Source organism: Apteryx mantelli, chromosome 1 (assembly GCF_036417845.1).
Source record: "Apteryx mantelli isolate bAptMan1 chromosome 1, bAptMan1.hap1, whole genome shotgun sequence".
NCBI lineage: Eukaryota > Metazoa > Chordata > Aves > Apterygiformes > Apterygidae > Apteryx > Apteryx mantelli.
This window is the reverse complement of record NC_089978.1, coordinates 123,988,352-124,007,618: the sequence shown is the minus strand read 5'-3', so window position 1 is coordinate 124,007,618 and position 19,267 is coordinate 123,988,352. Positions and strand designations below refer to the sequence as shown.

The following is a 19,267-nucleotide window of genomic DNA, read 5'->3' as shown; positions in this document are numbered from 1 at the left end:
TTGCCTAAAAATACTTGATCTTTGGCTGCCAACAGTAAACTCTGCCTTCACTTCTAAGAAAAAGGAGTAGACAACCTCTCCTTACATCTTCAAAGGAACACTTAAACCAAACCTATAAAGCTGGGCATTGGCAGCTTCAATGGAGTTTTTCCCCCACTTTGACTTATACTTATTCTAGAAAAGTGCACTGTTAGAGAATTCCTGGAGAACTACGCACTTACCTCAGAATCAAGAAAACTGTAATGACAAACAATACATAGTTCCTGGCGAGCTGGTAACTTGAAGCTTTTGGTACTGCTGCAATTTAATGCCATTAAAAAAAATCCATAAGAAGTGGTTTTTAGACTTCCGTACTCAGAATTTTGTATTTTCTTGACACCATCTCTAAATAAATTCTATTACTCAATCTGTATTAAATACTTCCTAAAATCTATCAAAAGTCTTAGCTGCTCATTATGTTGCTTCTTATAAACAGGCTTACTTGCCACCACTTACATTTCAGATCCCTTCCTAATGCACAGTCGTGTTTTCAATTTATATAATGCCCAGGTTCTACTGTTTGTGGAGGATATTAACAATTTTCTTAACTAATCAAGTTAAGAAAATTCCAGCCAAAGTTTCACAACCTCAGGAGAGACCAAGGAGAAGGAGAATGATAAGATGAAGATAACATATCAGATGAGGTAGTGAATGCCAAACTGTTGATCATCTCATTATCCCAAAATACATAAAGAATGAACCAGACTGTACAGCAACAAACACTGCAGGAAAAAGAAATACTGGTTGCACAGCAGGATTCAAACAATGTACAAATGAAGTGTGCAGAGCCACATGATAAATGCAAAACTTTCTCCAAGTTATGTAAGATAAAAGACAGCTACTTCCAGATAATGCAAGTACTAGAGTGCCTGATTTAGAGAGTTGAGGTTGCTCTGCGATAAGACAGCTCGAGTCTCTATATCTGTAAAACAGGCAATTGACACCCTGACATAGCACAGATAATTAAAAATCGACTCTATTGAATAGTTGTTCGTTATGCTGGTGCCAGCTACTCTCAGCACTAAATGAGGGAGCCTGTGGGGGAAATGTAGTCCAATAGCATATTACATACAGCATGTAACAGGAATATGAAAAGTGCACAGGGAAGCTTACTACAGAACTATCTTCAACGTTAATAAAGTCAACCTGCCTAAAAGCAAAAACCAAAGCTATTCCTCTGCATGAATTAAATGTAAAAAAAGCTACAGATTTTTTCTGCAGGGAGAAGAGCTATATGTTTTCAACTAAGTTTTAAACAGACATCAATTTACTTGCTAGTTCCAGTAGCCACTATTCATTTGGAAAACCATTGCCAGCTAAGAAAACACAACTGTTGTCAAAGGAGTTTAATGTGTCCATGCATTTATTTGCTATGCATTCCAACAAAGCTCAGCAACACTTGGCTTAGAGCAATAACATACTGAAGCAGCAGGAAAAAACGCCAATCAATATTCATATACTGTGCTTCTTACTGTGGATTCTATTATGTCAGCTCCACAGATTCATATACCATTTTCTGGGGCCATGAAGCAATAACCTTACTCCAGTAAGCAACTTTCTATTCCCCCCCTCCCATTCCCATTTAAAAAAGCAGAGTCAGACCCGCATTTATCAGTTTAGTTAGTAACACGCTTGACATTTTAATTCTTATTTGAATTCCTTTACATGAACAGTTTTTGGCAGAAAGTTAGCAAAAACGTTTATTTACCCTTTCCTGATGACTAAGGGACTTAAGGAGACATGAATCCCATGTCTGCAAATTTACTTTGACACTCAAACTTATTAACCCATTAAACTGAAGTAAAAATTTATGGCTAATGAAGCTTGCTTTCCTATTTGAGTTTGGGAAAGTCTAACAACAAAAATCCTTACCTCAGCAATTCTGTTAATTTTTTTTTTTTTTTAAACACCTTCCTAAGCAATAACTTGGTTTTATGCAAAAAGGTAGCCAAACTACACTGAGCTGGCAGTTATCCCTGTAATTTACCTCACTTAACAGAACACACAAGACACAGAAAACAGAGCAGTCTTTTATTCCCGCAGTCTTCACAGAGACCAAAACAATGTCTATAATCTTACCTGTGGTTAAGTCATAAGAAATATATTTCAGGAACAGGTTAAAATAGATACAATTCATCTGGTGTTGTGCAATTGCAACTGAATATACAAGGCTCTACTTAGACATGAGTTGAGCAGATTCAGTAATGTAACATCCATTACAAAACTGAAAGACATAAGGCATCTCAGATGTATTAAAATCTAGCCATTGCAAATTAGATACAAATAAGGCAGTAATGCTACAGATAAGGAACATATTAATCACCCAGAACTCTGGTTCAAAATACAGCTATCAATGTAAGAATTTTGCCAACTGCTAAAAGACATATTAGTCATGTCACATTTAAGCTAAGAACATGAAAATGTTTTTCCACTCAAAAAATGCACATCACCAAGTTCTAGTACTAGTCTTTCATAGGAAAGCACATTTTTTAAAAAAGTTATCTTCATAGTTATACTACAAACAGTATATGAAATCCTATTCGTGTACAGCAGAAATGGACAACGCTGACAATAGCTAGTGTGTACCAGATAGGACACACAAAACAAAGTGCAGATCCTTTTAAAGAATGAGAAAAAGTGTTGTTGTACAACTAGGAAAGTATTATATAGTATTCTAACAAAGATTCATATATTTCATATCTCAGCATACTTCCCATAATTGATAGTACTTTCTGATAATCATTCAAGTTTCTATTCTTGCTCAAATTCCTATCACCTCATAATTAGAAACACTTCCACATACTTACTACATGAAACGTGCACCAATAAACTGAAATATAGCTTTCAATGTAACATGTTGTAATTGGTATGATCTATTTTCTTTCTATGTTTGTATCTTAGACATCAGGAAGCAACACTGCACAAATAGTACATGGTATTCAGAAGAGTCAAAATTAACAAGATGAAATGATCAAAATGCTGAACCTTCCTATAATGAAGCATGCTGCATGTCTGACTGCCGATAACAGAATGTACAGGCAAAAAGTCAGTGACTCCTGTTGTCCCTTTGCAGGGTTAGGAATGGTAGTCACAAAGAAACAGCCAAATCCAGCTCCCAGTACAGATGATGGTAGTTCTACAAGACCATCAGAAGACCTATTGGCTATACAATAGCTCAGATTTTTCAAACCAAAGCTTCCAAAATACTAGTTTTTCTTCTCAATTGATAGTCAAGCTACTTAATTTTAGATGATATGAGTCTTTTTAGCCAGAGAATATGCTAACTTCAAGTTTAAAAATCTTTACATATATTTATACATATGTATAAAATACTAAAACCTTAACTACAGAGCCCTACAAACTGAGGTTCACTGTTTCTGCACTTAATTTGCCACCACTTAAACTGTGAATCATTGCTATCATATGGGAATGTTTGTGCAGTTCTTCTTGCTGTAATTTTACAACAGCTTCTTTTTCTTCCAAACGTCCCTCCAACTGGGACTTTTGAACTTCCAGAGAAGATGCCTGCAGAACAAACAAAGTTTTTTCAGTTGATAGAGGAGGAAATCAACATACACAGTGTAGTGAAGGCCGAGTGGCCTGGTGGTGAATTTAAGTAATTAAAACACACAGTTTTAAAATTATAAGCCTGTTTTGGAAACATCTTCCTCAGCTCTTACATAGCTATATATTTGGTGCATGTGAATGACTACAGCCACTGCCACACGTAAAGTTAGATACCAAGGGGAAAGTACCAACCCTCATATTACTATTGTCCTACTTAAGGGACAGAAGTGTTCGTTAGCCATCTGTGTCTTATTTCAAGCCAAAGTTAAATATTTACCAATAACAAGGGAAACATTTGCTATATATTGGAAAATATTGCCTGGAGAGATTAGCTGTGCTACAATTAATAGAAATACCGCAAATGCTTTGCTAGACCACACAGTTCTTTACAATTACTGACCGGTTTGCAGAGAGATGACCCTCTGCCTTGTGAGTTAATAGGAAGCTGAATATACCTCCAGGCAAGGACATGCAGGCTGCACTGAACTTTTCTGGCTTTTGTTTTGTTTTTGATTTTTATTTATTTTTTAAAAAAACCTTACCCTGCTGACTTAATTGTATAGCCAAACTGACACACATCTGTTTTGAAAAGAAAGGTCAATATTTTTTTTTACAGAGATGAGAATAGATATTTTATTAGAATTTCAAAGATTTAAAAAAAAAAAAATCAGATGCATTTTGGTGGGTAGGGGCAGAAGAATGGGGGGGGGGGGGGGAATCCACCTTCTACAGTAGCCAAAACTAGCAACTAAAAAAGAGCATGCTCCATTCTCTCATTTAATACAGCATGTTTTTTCTTCCAGACATTATGTACTCTTATACAATGCCTCATATAGCCCCATTAGAGTCTGAATTTGACTTCTTTTCTCTTAAATTCAGGCTCAGCTATTCAAAACTCAAGAGGTATATAAGATTAAAACTAAGAGTACTTCTTCTCATCCACTACCTATACAGCTCTGGTTTCTTTAGCCACTTCTACTATTGAAATATCAATTCTCCAACTCTATCAGTTATATAGATACTTAAAATTCCAGACTGGAGGGCAGGTGAAAATAATTCTTACCTTGATACTCAGTTCTTTCCTTGCTTGTTCTGTTTTACTTAATTCCTTTCTAAGAACATCTATAGTTTCTTCCATATCTGTTTTTTCTTTCTGCCGAGCTTTCAGTTTTTCTTCCAGAACTTTTATTTTCTGTTGCAAGCCTTAAGAAAGCCAACACATTAAAAGATGGGTTGCCAGACTTAGAATAGAGCTACTTAATTGCTTGTGAAACAACAAGTATTTTTTAGAACCAGCATGGCTGCTAAGTGAATTACGGAGTACTGCCATCTACTGCTAAGTTTTAGTGTCTGTTTTGCAGTCATTTACCAAAGAGTTAAGTTAAATTCTTGTAATTTACAGTTCCTATAGAAAACAGTTTTAATGGACATACCCTAAAAAGATTCTGAAGGAATGTCTGATACTGTGCAGAGATTCAGTGAAATCCACATATACTGGAAAGCCACATTTACCTGTTCTTTCAAACAACAACAAAGTATTTGATTTGTTTCATGCAGTTATCATCTCTGGCTACCTTTAAAACTTAAAAGTTAGCCACTTATCTAGGGCACATAATAAAAACACCTATTTAACCTAGTTAGTTCTGACAGTCCAATGATGTTTAAGCAAGTGGCTTACTTGCTATTTTGCCATCTCTATCCTGTAGCTGTTGTAGTAATTCTTTTCTGTTATCTTCAGTTTCTTTCAACTGTGCAGCAGTCCTAAAATTGCAGAGAAAAATTTTAATGATCAGGGAAGCTAAAATAAAAGACAACAACATTATTGTGCTTTAACAATCCACAATGATTTTTATATCAATTCCAACTTCAGGAGCTTCAAATCAAATCAACACAACTATGAATTTGCAGAGTGTGGGTACAGACAAATTCCCCTCCCCCTTCTGTGAAACAGTTTTATTTCCCTCTGATCAAGGGAAAATGGTAGAAACTACTGAAAAAAAAAAAATCATTCTTAGAGTTAAGCACCAGAAACTGTCTCTCTCTTACAGCCACAAAGCATTCAAAATACCATGACAGAACTGAAATTGTCATTCAACCAGAGTCAGAACTCACTGCCATTAATAATGGAGGATACTGCTTTTTGAGCTCTTAGTATGCTCCTGTACTGACAATACTGTTAGTAAAATCTGTTTCAGAGAAGTGTTATTCTCTGTGTAAACACATCTATGCATAAAGAGTTTCCAATACCAGTCAGGATATCTTCTGGAGTGTCACAGAACAGTTAGAAAAATGACTAGTTCATGAGATTTCACTGTAGCCCATCTGTAAGTCTGCTGCCATCCTAACTAGTTAGGATAATATTTAGTTTCATGATCATTTAATATATAGGCACTGTCATCTCCTATCAGTGTTACAGCTGTAACCTGAACACTTCATACCTCCTGAAGTTAATCTACTTTTTCCAATTATTAGCTAGTCTAATTTCTAAGACATAATTCATCTACATTTTGTCTTGCCTAGATGCCATCTACTGTCACTCTGGCTCACTTGCTTATCCACCTACTATCTACCAGTTTCTTAGTTGTAGCTTCCTGCAAAGTGTGTGTGGTGGTGGTGGTGGTGGTGGTGGGGGAATAGAAAATTGTACATTATTTCCATTGTCCCTATTTCAATTGTGGCAGTCGAAGAATACTTATAGAATAACTGCCCCTCCCCTTCCCCCCCTCCCACCCCCAAAAAGTGACAGCCTCTTTCTCAGAACATGTCCCCAGTTACCCTGAGCTGCGTATACTGCACCACTGAAAATAAGCATACATATTTATTCAGGAGAAAGGAAAATCATCATCATGAAAAAATTGCCACTTGAATCGGAAGTCAGGGCAGTGATCTGGATTGCCCTGACTACTGACAGGGTAAGAGCCAGGAAGGATAAAGCCAACTTTGCAAGTCAAACCAAGAATAGAATTTTATTTTGAAACTGAATACAAGGCATGTCTGTGAGCGTAATTTTGCAGGAGATATCTTTCAAAGTAGTATTAAAGTTTCACAAATAGGAACCATATCCCCTTAGTTACACAGGTGAAAGGTACATCAGACCTATTGTAATCCAGTAGTTTGGGGAAAAAAGTATATTTTGTCCTCAGTGCTAGTCGTATGTTCAAGGAATGAAGTTTTGCACCACAGAGAGAGAATACCAAACATCACTATTTGTGATATAATTTGTTTTTAAATGAAACCATGTATTAGTTTTACTTATTTATTTGCAAACAAAAACCCTAAGTACCTCCCGTGCCAACAGCAATATTTGATATGATTACAGATAAACCTTGCAGGCTAAAAGGAAATATGTGAAAAACTTGGGTGATAATAGTATTTAAGAATTAAAAGAAAAACACCCCCCCAAACCACCCTAAAAACACCACATACACCAAAAACCTGTGTTATTTTCAGCGGTATTTTTATTTCCTACTGTCTCTACAGCCTTTGTGGGGAAACCCTCCCCTCCCCAACTACAGTATAGGAAAGGAAAATAAAAGTGGAAATGACTACTACAGATTTTCACCTAACACACATATCAAGTAACCCTGAAGCTAACTACACATCTCAGATGCTACTTAAAGCACAAATAACTGAAAGATTGAGACTAGAGTGCAATTTAGTTTTACTGGTTATCTTTAAATTGCTTAAAAAAGATTGTGAATTAAACTTACTTGTCATTCTGCTGCTTGAGTGAGTCATTTAGTTTTTTCATTGCTTCTACTTGTTTATTTAGTGAATTGCACGTAATCTGTAGATCTTTATACTGTTTTTCAGTTGTTTCATGCCTACAAATAAGTTAGAGGGTTATATTTAAAAAGAGTAAGTGTTTTTGAAGAGCTTTTACTTTAATAGTTTGTCAGATAAAAAAACTTGACATCTCCTGAGCAAACATCCCACTCAAGCTAAAAGCAAAATTTTTTTATGAACGTAGATGAAAAACAAGCTTCAGTGGACCCCTTACATATCCTTAATAAACATCAGAAAGCAACCTTTCTCCAGCAGAAAACTCTCAGGGACTGACGAATATGCTGATGCCTTTAGAAATTTGGCATATGTAGACTGTTTCAAATTTGCTTTTTGCAGCCATCTTTTAAGGGACCCTTTGAGTCTCTAACCTCTAGTTGTCTGGTGATGCCACAGACTGAAAACACTCCTGAAGACAAACAATGCAACATGCAATCAATTAATAGAAGTCTATGAAGCATATCTCAGGCCCTAAGCAGAGCACTTTCTTCACCTTCCTACCAAAAGCAAAATTCTCTCCCCAATGTCAGTTATTTGAGTATCTAAAGAACAGTATTTAAAGTGTGCAGATTGTTTAGAAAGTAAGTTAAGTTCTTGCTTTATGATCACACTGTAAGGATCACCAAGCTATTTTATTCCTTCTTCAGGAAATTTACAATGGCTAAATACTGGACAGACTGTTTCATTTCACATACAACTAAATCAAATAAATACATGCTCATAGAGCATGTGGCTACACACAATTAAAGCAAAAAAGGCAGCACTTGCCATAGCAACTGTACTAGACACTTATTCAACAAACTCCATAATAGACAGAACAATTCACTTACATGTATTCTGCCGTTCCACCCCCGTGACTCCCTTATGGGTAGTGATATGCCTTCAAAATTGTCTAATACAGTGTTTATTCCTGTTAAGTTAGAATCTTTCTGAATTTTATCAGCTGACACTTAGGGACAAGATCAACTCATATGGGTTGAAAAGGCAAAGCTCTTTTGGCTTTCATTCTCCCAAAGCAGATTTTTTTTTTTTTTTTTATAAAGAGATAAATAGTTTATCCTTGTGCACTTTTTGTGCCTCATATGCCTTTTTTTAGCTTAAGATCCTAAAGAAATAATACATATAAATATCACTGTGGAGACACACTGTGCTTCCGTCCTCCGCACCTCACTTTTACTCAATTCCAGTCAAATTTGCTACAGAAGTGATTACAGGATGAAAGCTCCTGCCTTATACAGACATACTGTATTGGCTGCTTCTCTAGACTATTCACAGCATGTTGTCAAGATGGCATATAAGAGCAAAGAAAGAAGCTGAGAGTATGGCATGACACCATTAGAAAACAAGCACTGTTAGTTGTGTTTCTTCGAAAACAGTTTTTTTTTCATTTTGTTTGGGGTATTTCTTTTTTTTTTTTCTTTCTTTTCTTTTCGGTAAATATACAAAGCTCTTGCCATTTCCCACGCTGGAACTTCAACACCTACAACTTTAGTTCTCAGACTCCGTTTAACATATTAACTTCCTGAATGACTTAAAGGTACCTGAACTATAAGCATGGAAAAAGGGGAATTTTTCACTTTAAACTATGAAGTAGCATGTAATGTTGTCCTTCTAATGTACTTAGCCCAGAAAAATAAAGGGCTTTATCACTCCGGTTGGATATGAAGTATTTGCTTAGAGACCTTAAGCTTCTTACCTCAGAAGAAGATCAATAGAGGATTTTTTCAGTATTTCATGTTCTTCAGCAACTGTTTGTAGTTTTCTGTTGTGTTGAAAGAGCTGTTCAATATCATTTTGTGCCCTTTCAGATTCCACCTGCTGAGCTTTCAGCAAAACATTAAGTTCTTCATTTTTTCGTTCTGCATCCTTCAACATTGCAGCAAGAGTTCTTGCCTTTGAGTGAGGAAAAAACAAAACAATTACAACAAATTGTTTTACAAGCCACTTTGTAATAGGCATGTTTAATATCTAACATCATGTTTGATACCCAATATGATAGGCATATATGTCTCTAATGTTAAAATACCATCAGCTACATTAAGAAAAGGATTTTTCATTGAATATTAGCTAAAAATAAGGCAATTAGCTCATTCTAAATTCCTTTAGCTCCCTTTATAGCCAGTGGGGGGGGGGGGGGGGAGTTTAAGATCCATACATGCATGCTTTTGGTTAAGTCGCTGCCTGAGCTATTGAATCTTTATTATAAACTTTAAAGAATAAAAATGATTATGAGCTTTCAAAGCACACCTCACCTACAAACACTCCAGTAATGCAAGATTTATTTGAAAGTTCATCTTCCTATGAAATATGACAAGTGATTAAAAGGCACAAACAAGAAGCTGTTCTACATGCACAGACAAACGCCACATAGAATTCTGGTAAGGGCTGTTGTTTGTTTTACAGATTAGTATCACTAGGTTAGTTAACACTAATGGTTAACCAATGGTAAAGGTAATCAGTACAGTAGGTTAGTTTTGTTGACTTCCTATAAGGGAAAGAAAGTTAAAGAAAACTGTTCTAAAGAACAATCCAAAGGAAAACAGGATGCTTATAATGACATATTAACATTGTCCTAAATTGCTTAGCTAAGCAGTAGAAAGTTTCACATGTGCCATCACAGTTAAAGCTACCCAGACAAGCACCACTCAGCTTCACCCCAGAATTCCAGAACAAGGGTCCTGCTACTCACCTCGGACTCAGCTTGGGCTCTCTGACACCGGTACTGAGCCATCAGCCTATCAGCCTGAGCCAGCGCCAGCGCCTTTGCCTCCAAAAGGTCTTGCAGCCTGGTTTCTTTGGACTGCCCATTAAAAAAAAAAAAAAAAATTTTTTTTTTTTTTATTAAGAATTTCTGTATGTACAGGCAGGAATGCATCCGCACACACTCTAGGCCATACTCACTGCTAACGCTGACAGCTTCTGCTCGTAAACATCCATTATGTCAGACATCCTCACATCAGCGATTGACTCCTTCATCTGTGGAAAATTTTACAGCAGCAGAAATTAGAAAACATTAAATTTGTAACTACTGGAGACAGGTAATGTGCATCTGAAGAGCTCAGTAGTTTCTCAAGTTGTACCTGATCACTAGCTTTTTAAATTCTTATTTTATCTCTGAAACTATCTGCTCAACTTGCATACACCTGACTTGCAGAAAATCTGTGAATAATTAAGCTAGTTAGGTCAAATAGCAAGAACTGCAGAAGACTATTAGCCAGTCACTATGAAAAGATAACATCACATCCACAATGGTTCCCCTGGGTCTAATCTTTGTTAACTCCTGGAAATTTAATAGGACATCTAAAGTAATTTGCCCTAATGTCAACAGGACAAAATGCACATGGCTAAAAATCCTTGTTTACATTCCTCAGCCTTGTCAACGTCGGGATTATCAGAAAAGACCTTGGACAGTTATTCTGAAAGGACACTATCCAGAACAGAACTTGTTATTCTAATGCATTTGCTTACTAGAGGAAGTTTACCTTGTATGGTACCACAAGCCCTAAGTGCTTATTTAAATACACACTTGAGTCAAGTGAGAATGCCACTTGGTGATTTCAGGATACTCTTCCTTAAACAGTACTAGTATAACAACAATTTTGAGCAGCTGTTCATATACACAGATGCATGACCAAGTGCAAATTATCCCAGCTGTTCGTACAACAAACACCTACGGAAAAGTTATCATCTCTGCACCTTTTAGAACGACTACAAGTTTTTTCTTGGAAATTAACAGTAGCCCCCATGTAACTCCAGTCTACAGCTTATTTCCCTGCCCCTAACACCAGGGGCCAACAATTTCTTTTCTTTCTTGCAAACTTGTCATCTCCATGTCCTTTTAGATAGTAGAAGGAAAGCTTATGTAAGCTCCCTTCACTTTCTCTATTAAAAGATGGTTTTCAAATACATTTTACACACATTTGAGCTTCACACAACATACAGAATGCACCGAGCTGAAGTACTGGACATTTTAAATGAATGCGTATCAGTGTTTAAATAATGCATTTTTAAAGGAAAATTCTACTAATCAGGAGGACTAAGTAATTCACTGAACAATATATCAAAAACATTTTTTCTTCCTTATCAAAAATCTAAGGAGCTGCAGGACATGTCACATTACTGGAAGCTAGTGAACTAATGCTGTAAGGGGCCTGTGGCCACTTTGACTTTTATTAATAAATACACAGCAGTGCATTTACAGACTGTCACATGCAGTACTGAAAAGAATGATCAATAAGAGTATCCAGTGGCAGAGTTAAAAAGGAAGCCAAGGCAAGAGTCACTTGACCTCTTCCACTATTATTCCAGCAACTGCCTAGAAGGGGTAGCTTGCCGAGTTTCATTCTTATCAACGATAACAAAGAGCGAAGGGTCGCAAAGCTAAGGCTGGAGGCAATGGCACTAATATATAGTCACCAAGTCCTTATCAGACACTTCCTGTTCATTCTGTTGATTTGCATACTGTTCTTTTAAGTCAAAAGAAAGCAGTGGCAACAATCCATCACTTTGTCTGGAACAGCTACAAAGCAACTATCTTACTTTGAACAGAAAAAGGAAAATATTCAGCATCTGACAGTATTGGCCCCTAAGAGGGGAACTGTATGCAGTGCCTATTCCAGCATCTCATCTACAATGCATGTTGTTGCAGAGGAAAGCAAAAAACTTTTCTAAAGTAATAATACTGCCTTCACAGGAACACCACAAAGATTAAAATGCAAATGCTAAAGAGCCAGCTACAAGCAACAAAAGGAAAGTGTTAGTATGCCTGTTTAGACGTGCAAGAGATGCACCATACTCTTATAAAGCAGCACAGTCACCTCTATTTTGGCAGGGGGAGGGAAAGGAAGGCACTCCTTGTACCCATCCCAGCAAGCCTACACAGCTGTGGCTACATCTGACATCTGTCTCTGTATCTGACACTTAGAATAGTGTGGACAACTCCACTACAGAAAAGGATCTCAACAAGGAGCCCAGCTTCTGATATAGTACAAAGAACTGTCATTTGAGTTCTGCTCAGGAGCTCAGTAAAAGCAACAGATTCCAAATAGGCAGGAATCCACACTGATCTCAACTGATAAGTTCACTGTAGCCTGAAACTTAGATTTAATTTCTTCAGTAAAGCAGTAAAGTGTCAAATATTTAATAAACATGCATAAATTCTATTAACCTCTAGCCCAGAATGGAGTTTCTGTATTAATTCCTGAATATTTGAAGTTGCTGAATCATCACATGAAGAATGGGATGAAGAACATCTCACTGAAGTAACATTGGTCATGAGTGACTGCATTTGGATTCTTTTTGATGCGTGCTCTGTTTCATGTTGCTTGTAAGCATTATTTGCTGCAATGCTCTCGCCAAGCCTGTATAAACATAAAGGTTGTTAAAGAAAATTTGCTACAGATACCATTGCGAGAGTTAAAGATACGAACAATTTCATAACATAACTGCTCTCTCATTGAAAACATGAGGCTATTGAAATAACTCCATTTGCATTATCACATAACATTAAGATACAGTACACCCAAACTATCTAGAGATACTGAAAGGAGTAAAAATGAAAAAGGTCAGTCATCTACTGAAGATCTACCACATTCATGTTTAAAAAGCTTTGTAACCTGCCATGCAACACCTCCAGAAACAAGTGCAGCATTTCACCAGAAATTGCTCTTCAGCTATTCTTGAGCAGAAGAAAAACTGTCCCTTCTTTGTCTGAGAAACAGGATTACTTAACATTTATTATTCAGCTCAATCAGGCCACTGTTTGTAAGTAGCAGGACAGACGTGGTATTTAGCAGGAAATGATTTTTATCAATCAAAGATCAAAAGATTGAATCATCAAAAAACAGGGTGCTACCAAAAAACCCCCTCCATTTTTGCTTGTCTTGGATGCTGCTTTAAAATGTTTCATGAAATATACCACATTTCATAAGTTTTAACTATAATTAACCTCATGAAGTTGAACAAAGGCAAGTGCAGGCTCCTGCACCTAGGGAGGAATAACCCCATGCAGCAGTACAGGTTGGGGGCTGATCTGCTGGAAAGCAGCGCTGCAGAGAAGGACCTGGGAGTGCTGGTGGACACCAAGTTGACCACAAGCCAGCAATGTGCCCTTGTGGCCAAGAAGGCCAATGGTATCCTGGGCTGCATCAGGAAGAATGTTGCCAGCAGGTCGAGGGAGGTGATTCTCCCCCTCTACTCAGCCCTGGTGAGGCCACATCTGGAGTACTGTGTCCAGTTCTGGGCTCCCCAGTACAAGAGACACTACTACTGGAACAAGTCCAGCCAAGGGCTACGAAGATGATTAAGGGACTAGAGCATCTCTCTTATGAGGAAAGGCTGAGAGAGCAGGGCCTGTTTAGCCTGGAGAAGAGAAGGCTGAGAGGGGATCTTATTAAGATCTACAAGAATCAAGAGGATGGGGCCAGACTCTTCAGTAGTGCCCAGTGACAGGACAAGAGGCAACGGGCACAAACTGAAACACAGACAGTTCCATCTGAACATGAGGAAAAACTTCACTGTGAGGGTGACAGAGCACTGGAACAGGTTGCCCAGAGAGGTTGTGGAGTCTCCTTCTCTGGAGATATTCAAAAGCCGCCTGGACGCACGATCCTGTGCAACATGCTCTAGGTGAGTCTGCTTGAGCAGGGAGGTTGGACTAGATGATCTCCAGAGGTCCCTTTCAACTTCAACCATTCTGTGATAATTCAAGTATGCAAATAAAAAAGGCAATAGGTTCAGAGTCATTTGTATAGAGAAGAGAACACGAAAGTTTAGACAGAATAAGTTAGAGTACCTACAGCCCAGTGTCTGCCATTTCAAGGCAGCTAGTCGTGTCATGTTCTAAATCAGAGAGACTAAGAAGTCAAAATAGCTGATTTTTAAGTGACCATTCAAAATCTTGATAAATTCTTTAATTAAAGTAACCCAAACACTTTATTGAAGAGCTGTCTCAATTGCTTTCTGTCTACATGAACAGAGCCTATATTTAACTTGTGTTTATAGACATGTTATTTCACTATTCCATTGTGTAAAACCAGGCATTTGGGATTGAACAGATCCTCCATTCATTTAACCAGCCTATTTATTACTGGCCATAACATTTTTTATATCCACAAAAATCATAGAGTCATAGAACAGTTGAGGTTGGATGGGACCTCTTGAGCAGAGGATTCAACTAGACCATCTCCAAAGAGGGTCACCTAAAGCAGGTTGCCCAGGACTGAGTCCAGTCAAGTTTTGACTGTCTCCAAGGATGGAGATTCTACAACCTCTCCAATCAACCTGTTCCAGTGTCTGACCACTTGTAAAAGTTTTTTTGTTTTTTGATATAAAACCGAATTTCTTGTATTTCAACTTTTGCCTCTTCTCAGGTCACTGGATACCACTGAGAACAGTCTGTCTCCGTTTTTACACTCTCCCATCAGATATTTATAAACATTGATAAGATCCCCACCCTGAGCCTTCTCTTCTCCAGGTCTCAGCCTTGCCTCATGTGAGAGATGTTCCAGTCCCTTAATCATCTCTGTAGCCCTTCACTGGACTTGCTCTAGTACATCCACAGCACTCCAGATGGTGTCTCCCCAGTGATGAATAGAGGGGAACAATCACCTCCCCTGACCTACTGGCAACACTCTTCCCAATGCAGCCCAGGAGGCTGATGGCCTTTACCAGCTTGTGATCAACTTGATTTCCACCAAGACCCCCAGGTCTTTTTCAGGCAAGCTACTTTCCAGTTGGTTAACCCCCAGTGTGTACTGGGGCAAGAGGTTGTTCCTTCCCAGGTGCAGGACTTGGGATTTCCTTTTACTGAACTTCATGAGATTCCTCTCTGCCCATTTCTCCAGCCTGTCAAGGCTCCTTTGAGTGGCAGTACAACCGTCTGGTGTATCAACTACTCCTCTCAATTTTGTATCATCTGGGAAACTGCTGAGGGTGCACACTGCCCCATCATCCAGGGCATTAATGAAGTTGAACAGTACTGGCCCCAGTATCAACCCCTAGGGGACACCATTAGTGACTGGCCTGCAGCCAGTCTTTGTGCTGCTGACCATGACCCTTTCAGCACAGCAGTTCTGCCAGTTTGCCATCCACCTCATCAGCCACTCATCCAGCCCATATTTCATCAGTTTGTCCATAAGGATGTTATGGGAGATAGCATCAAAAGACTCACTGAAGTCAAGATAAACAACATCCACTGCTCTCCCCTCATCCACTAGGCCAGTCATTTCATGTAGAAGGCTATCAAGATTGATCAAGGACGATTTCCCTTTCATAAGTCTATGCTGACTATTCCCAATCACCTTCTCATCCTTCAGATGTGGAAATGACTTCCAAAAGGATTTGCTCCATCATCTTTCCAGGGATCAAGGTGAGGCTGACAAGCCTGTAGTATCCCAGATCCTGCCTCTGGCCCTTCTTGAAGATTGAGGCAATTATTGCTTTCTTTCAGCCCTCAGGAACTTCCTTTGATTGACCTTTCAAACATAATCGAGAGTGGCCTCACAATGACATCAGCCAGTTCCCTCATAACTTATGGGTGCACCTTGTCAGGGCCCATAGACTTGTGTACGTCCAGTTTGATTAAGTATTTCCTGACCTAATCCTCCTCCACCAAGGGTAAGTCTTCCTTGCTCCAGGCTTCCCCTCCGGCCTCAGGGGCCTGGGATTCCTGAAGGCTGGTTTTCCCAGCAAAGACTGAGGTGAAGGAGGCATTGAGTACCTCAGCCTTTCTGTATCCTTCTGGGCCCCTTCACCATTCAGCATCAGGCCCACATTTTCCCTAGCCTTCCTGCTGATGTACTTGTAGAAGCCTTCCTTGTTACCCTTCGTGTCCTTCGCCAGATACAACTCCAAGTGGGTTTTGGCTTTTCTAATCACATCCCAGCATGCTCAGAGAGCATCTCCATACTCCTCCCACATCACCCATCTTCCTTCCACCTCTTGTATGCTTCCCTTTTATGTTCAAGTCTTATCAGCAGCTCCTTGTTCATCTACACAGACCTCCTGCTGCCCTCGCTTGTTTTCCTGGTCATTAGGATAGACAACTAACAGCTTGGAGATGATCCTTGAATATTAGCCAGCTGTCCTGGACCCCTCTTCTCTCCAGAGAAGTGGGGGAGCCCCTGGGATTCTTCCAAGCAGGTCCATAAACAGGCCAACATCTGCTCTCCTGAAGCCCAGGGCTGTGATCCTGCTTTTTGCCTTGTTCCCTCCTCTCAGGATCCTGAACTCCACCATCTCACAGTCACTTCAGTCACGGCTGCCCCGGACCTTCACATTCCCAACCAGTTCTTCCTTATTTAGAAGTAATCAGGTCCAGCCAAATCCTTCCCTTCATCAGCTCCTTGATCACCTATGTTAGGAAGTTGTCATCAATGCCCTCCAGAAACATGGATTGCATGTGCTCTGCTGTGTTACCCCTCCAGCAGATATCAGGATGATGTCCCTGTTGCTGAGAACCAGGGCCTGCAAACATGAGGCTTCTTCCACTTGTCTGAAGAAGTCCTAATCCACTTCTTCCTGATCAGGTGATCTGTGACTGACACCCACCACAACACCGCCTATTTGAGTTTGCCTGCTAATCTGAATCCATGAGCTCTCAGCTGGCTCATCAGCCATCCCAAGGCAGAGCTCCATGCATTCCCATTGCTCTCTCACATAAAGGGCAACTCTCCCATCTCACCTTTCCAACCAATCCTTCCTGAAGGCCCTGTATCCATCCACCACAGCACTTCAGTTGCCTAAGTCACCCCAACACATCTCCCTGGTACCAATGAGATCATAGCCTAATCATAGATTAGTAGTTTGCATGCAGACTTCCAATTCCTCCTCTTTGTTCCCCATGCTGTGTGCATTATTGTAACAGCATTTCAGAGAGGCACCCTGTCATGCTGATTTCCCAGAAAGCATATGAAAGCTTTCCCCATAATGTGGTCCTATAGGCAATCCCTTTATGAGCATACACTTGGACTGACCCCACTTCAGCCCTGTCTTGTTGATTGCGAGGTCCCTCCTGTTCACATTATCCTTCACTTCTGGCTTACCAACCCGATTTACCACTTCCTCACTTGTTTGTTGGTCCATCCTCTCCCTTCCCTGTCATTCTCAGTTTAAAGCTCTCCTCACCAGGTTGGCAAGGCTGTTGGCAGAGATGCCAACACTCTGCCAGCTTAGTCAGGTGGATCTCGTCTCTTCCTAGCAGTCCTAGATGCTCTGAGTCCAACAGTCAGAGAAACCAAAATCTTGTTCCAAACACCAGGTGTGCAACCAATTGTTGACTCACAGGATCCATCCACTCCTCCCCCTCACCACAGCCCCTCCCCTCCACCAGCAGGATCAAGGAGAACACTATCTGGACCCCTACGCCCTTGATCATTACCCCCAGAGACACACAGTCACACTTGATACTTCCCAGGTCTTCCCTGGCTGTATTGTTGGTGCCCATGTGGAAGAGCAGCAGGGGTAAAAGCCTGAGGGCTAGACAAGCCTCAGCAGACTTTCAACATCATCCTGGATCTGAGCCCCCAGCAAGCCACCCTAGGTGACAGGTCACATCAGCTGATGGGTGCCTCCAGCCTCCTGCAGCAGGGAGCTTCCCACTGTTCATTCTCACTGCTTCCTCCTGGTGCTGCTGTGTGGCTCAGGCTCAGCTGGCACAGATGCTTTGCTGGGCAGAGCTCCCAGCTCCTTCTCTGCTACAAGGGCACTGAATCTATTCTGTAGCTGCAAAACTTCAGGTGGAGTAGAAGCCTTCCTCCCAGTGTCAGGAAACAAGCTCCCAGCCTTTGCTGTCACAGGAATCTCTACTTCCCAAGCCAACAGGCACAGACTCCACCTGCCCCTCCCTCTGCTACAGTTGGGGATATGGCTCTTGAAGCTGCAGGGTCTTGGAGAAGATTTGGCAAATTCCTTTTCATCACATCTGCTGCTTGCATTCTGAGGACCTCCTCCTGTAGCTCCTTTACTTCGCAACACAGATCCTCAACAACTGCACATCTCCCACAGGCTAGAAGACTATCTCCTACTGCCCCAGCCTTAGCAAGAGGCACTAGGTACTCCCTGCAGCTTGAGACTTGCAGAGCTGCATCTTTCTCCAGAAGCTCCATCAGGGTCGAGGCCTCTGACATTACAGATAAAGTTACTCCAACGGCTGCTGGGAACCATGCCCTGGGATATTTTACCATCATTGCTGAGGAAGCGTATGCTGCTCTAAGCAGTTGCTGGCCACTTCTTTGTGCCCTGCTGCACCAACTGCTGGGAAAACTGCTGCATCTGTTGACTACCTTTCAGCTGTGTTCTGGGAACCATGCTCCAGGCCAGCACCTATATAGGGCTCTCCATAGGTCCTGCTGAAAGGGTGCTTGACCCTGATCAAGAATGGGCTAGAAGAAAAGCTCCAAGCACCTGTTGATCTCTTAATAGCTGACAGAGCTTGTTAAAAGCTACTAGAGCTTGCTAGAAGTCATAGCCTGTGGTAGCTATCCTCACCCAGCAGCAGCAGACACCTTGAAGTTCCTGAGGGTGCTCCCAGAAAGGCCCCCCTCCCCACCTGATTATCTCAGACAAAGCCCCCAGAAGATTAAGATCTTGAAGCTGAGTCCAGAAACTGCTCTGCAAACTACTCTCTCAGCTGTCTGTTAGCTGCGCTCAGAGCATTTCACATAATGCTTTGTCCTAAACTAGGTAGTGTGATGTAACTCTAAACTCCAATGAAAATTTCATCTTGTCACAAATTACTCAGTACTTGTTTCTCCTCATCTGTCCGTGAACTGACTCTCAATATCACAAACATACAGTTCATTCACTATTACCCTAGGAAAGCATGCAACACTGGCAAGATAAATAATCTATTAAGTGTTGCTTCTACTACTGACTATTG

General features: G+C 40.2%; 1 protein-coding gene across 1 annotated transcript in view; it reads right to left on the bottom strand.

Moving 5' to 3' along the window:
* Positions 1 to 2,056: 2,056 nt before the first annotated feature.
* CIP2A (cellular inhibitor of PP2A) overlaps positions 2,057 to 19,267 on the bottom strand; it is a 31,376-nt gene continuing 14,165 nt past the window's right edge. The window contains exons 14-21 of the mRNA XM_067300720.1: positions 12,557 to 12,749; positions 10,291 to 10,365; positions 10,079 to 10,189; positions 9,086 to 9,282; positions 7,317 to 7,430; positions 5,285 to 5,367; positions 4,670 to 4,809; positions 2,057 to 3,564 (exon numbers count right to left, since the gene is read on the bottom strand). Of these exons, the coding sequence (XP_067156821.1) occupies positions 3,394 to 3,564; positions 4,670 to 4,809; positions 5,285 to 5,367; positions 7,317 to 7,430; positions 9,086 to 9,282; positions 10,079 to 10,189; positions 10,291 to 10,365; positions 12,557 to 12,749 (1,084 nt within the window). The 3' untranslated portion in view covers positions 2,057 to 3,393. The remainder of the gene's footprint in view (positions 3,565 to 4,669; positions 4,810 to 5,284; positions 5,368 to 7,316; positions 7,431 to 9,085; positions 9,283 to 10,078; positions 10,190 to 10,290; positions 10,366 to 12,556; positions 12,750 to 19,267) is intronic.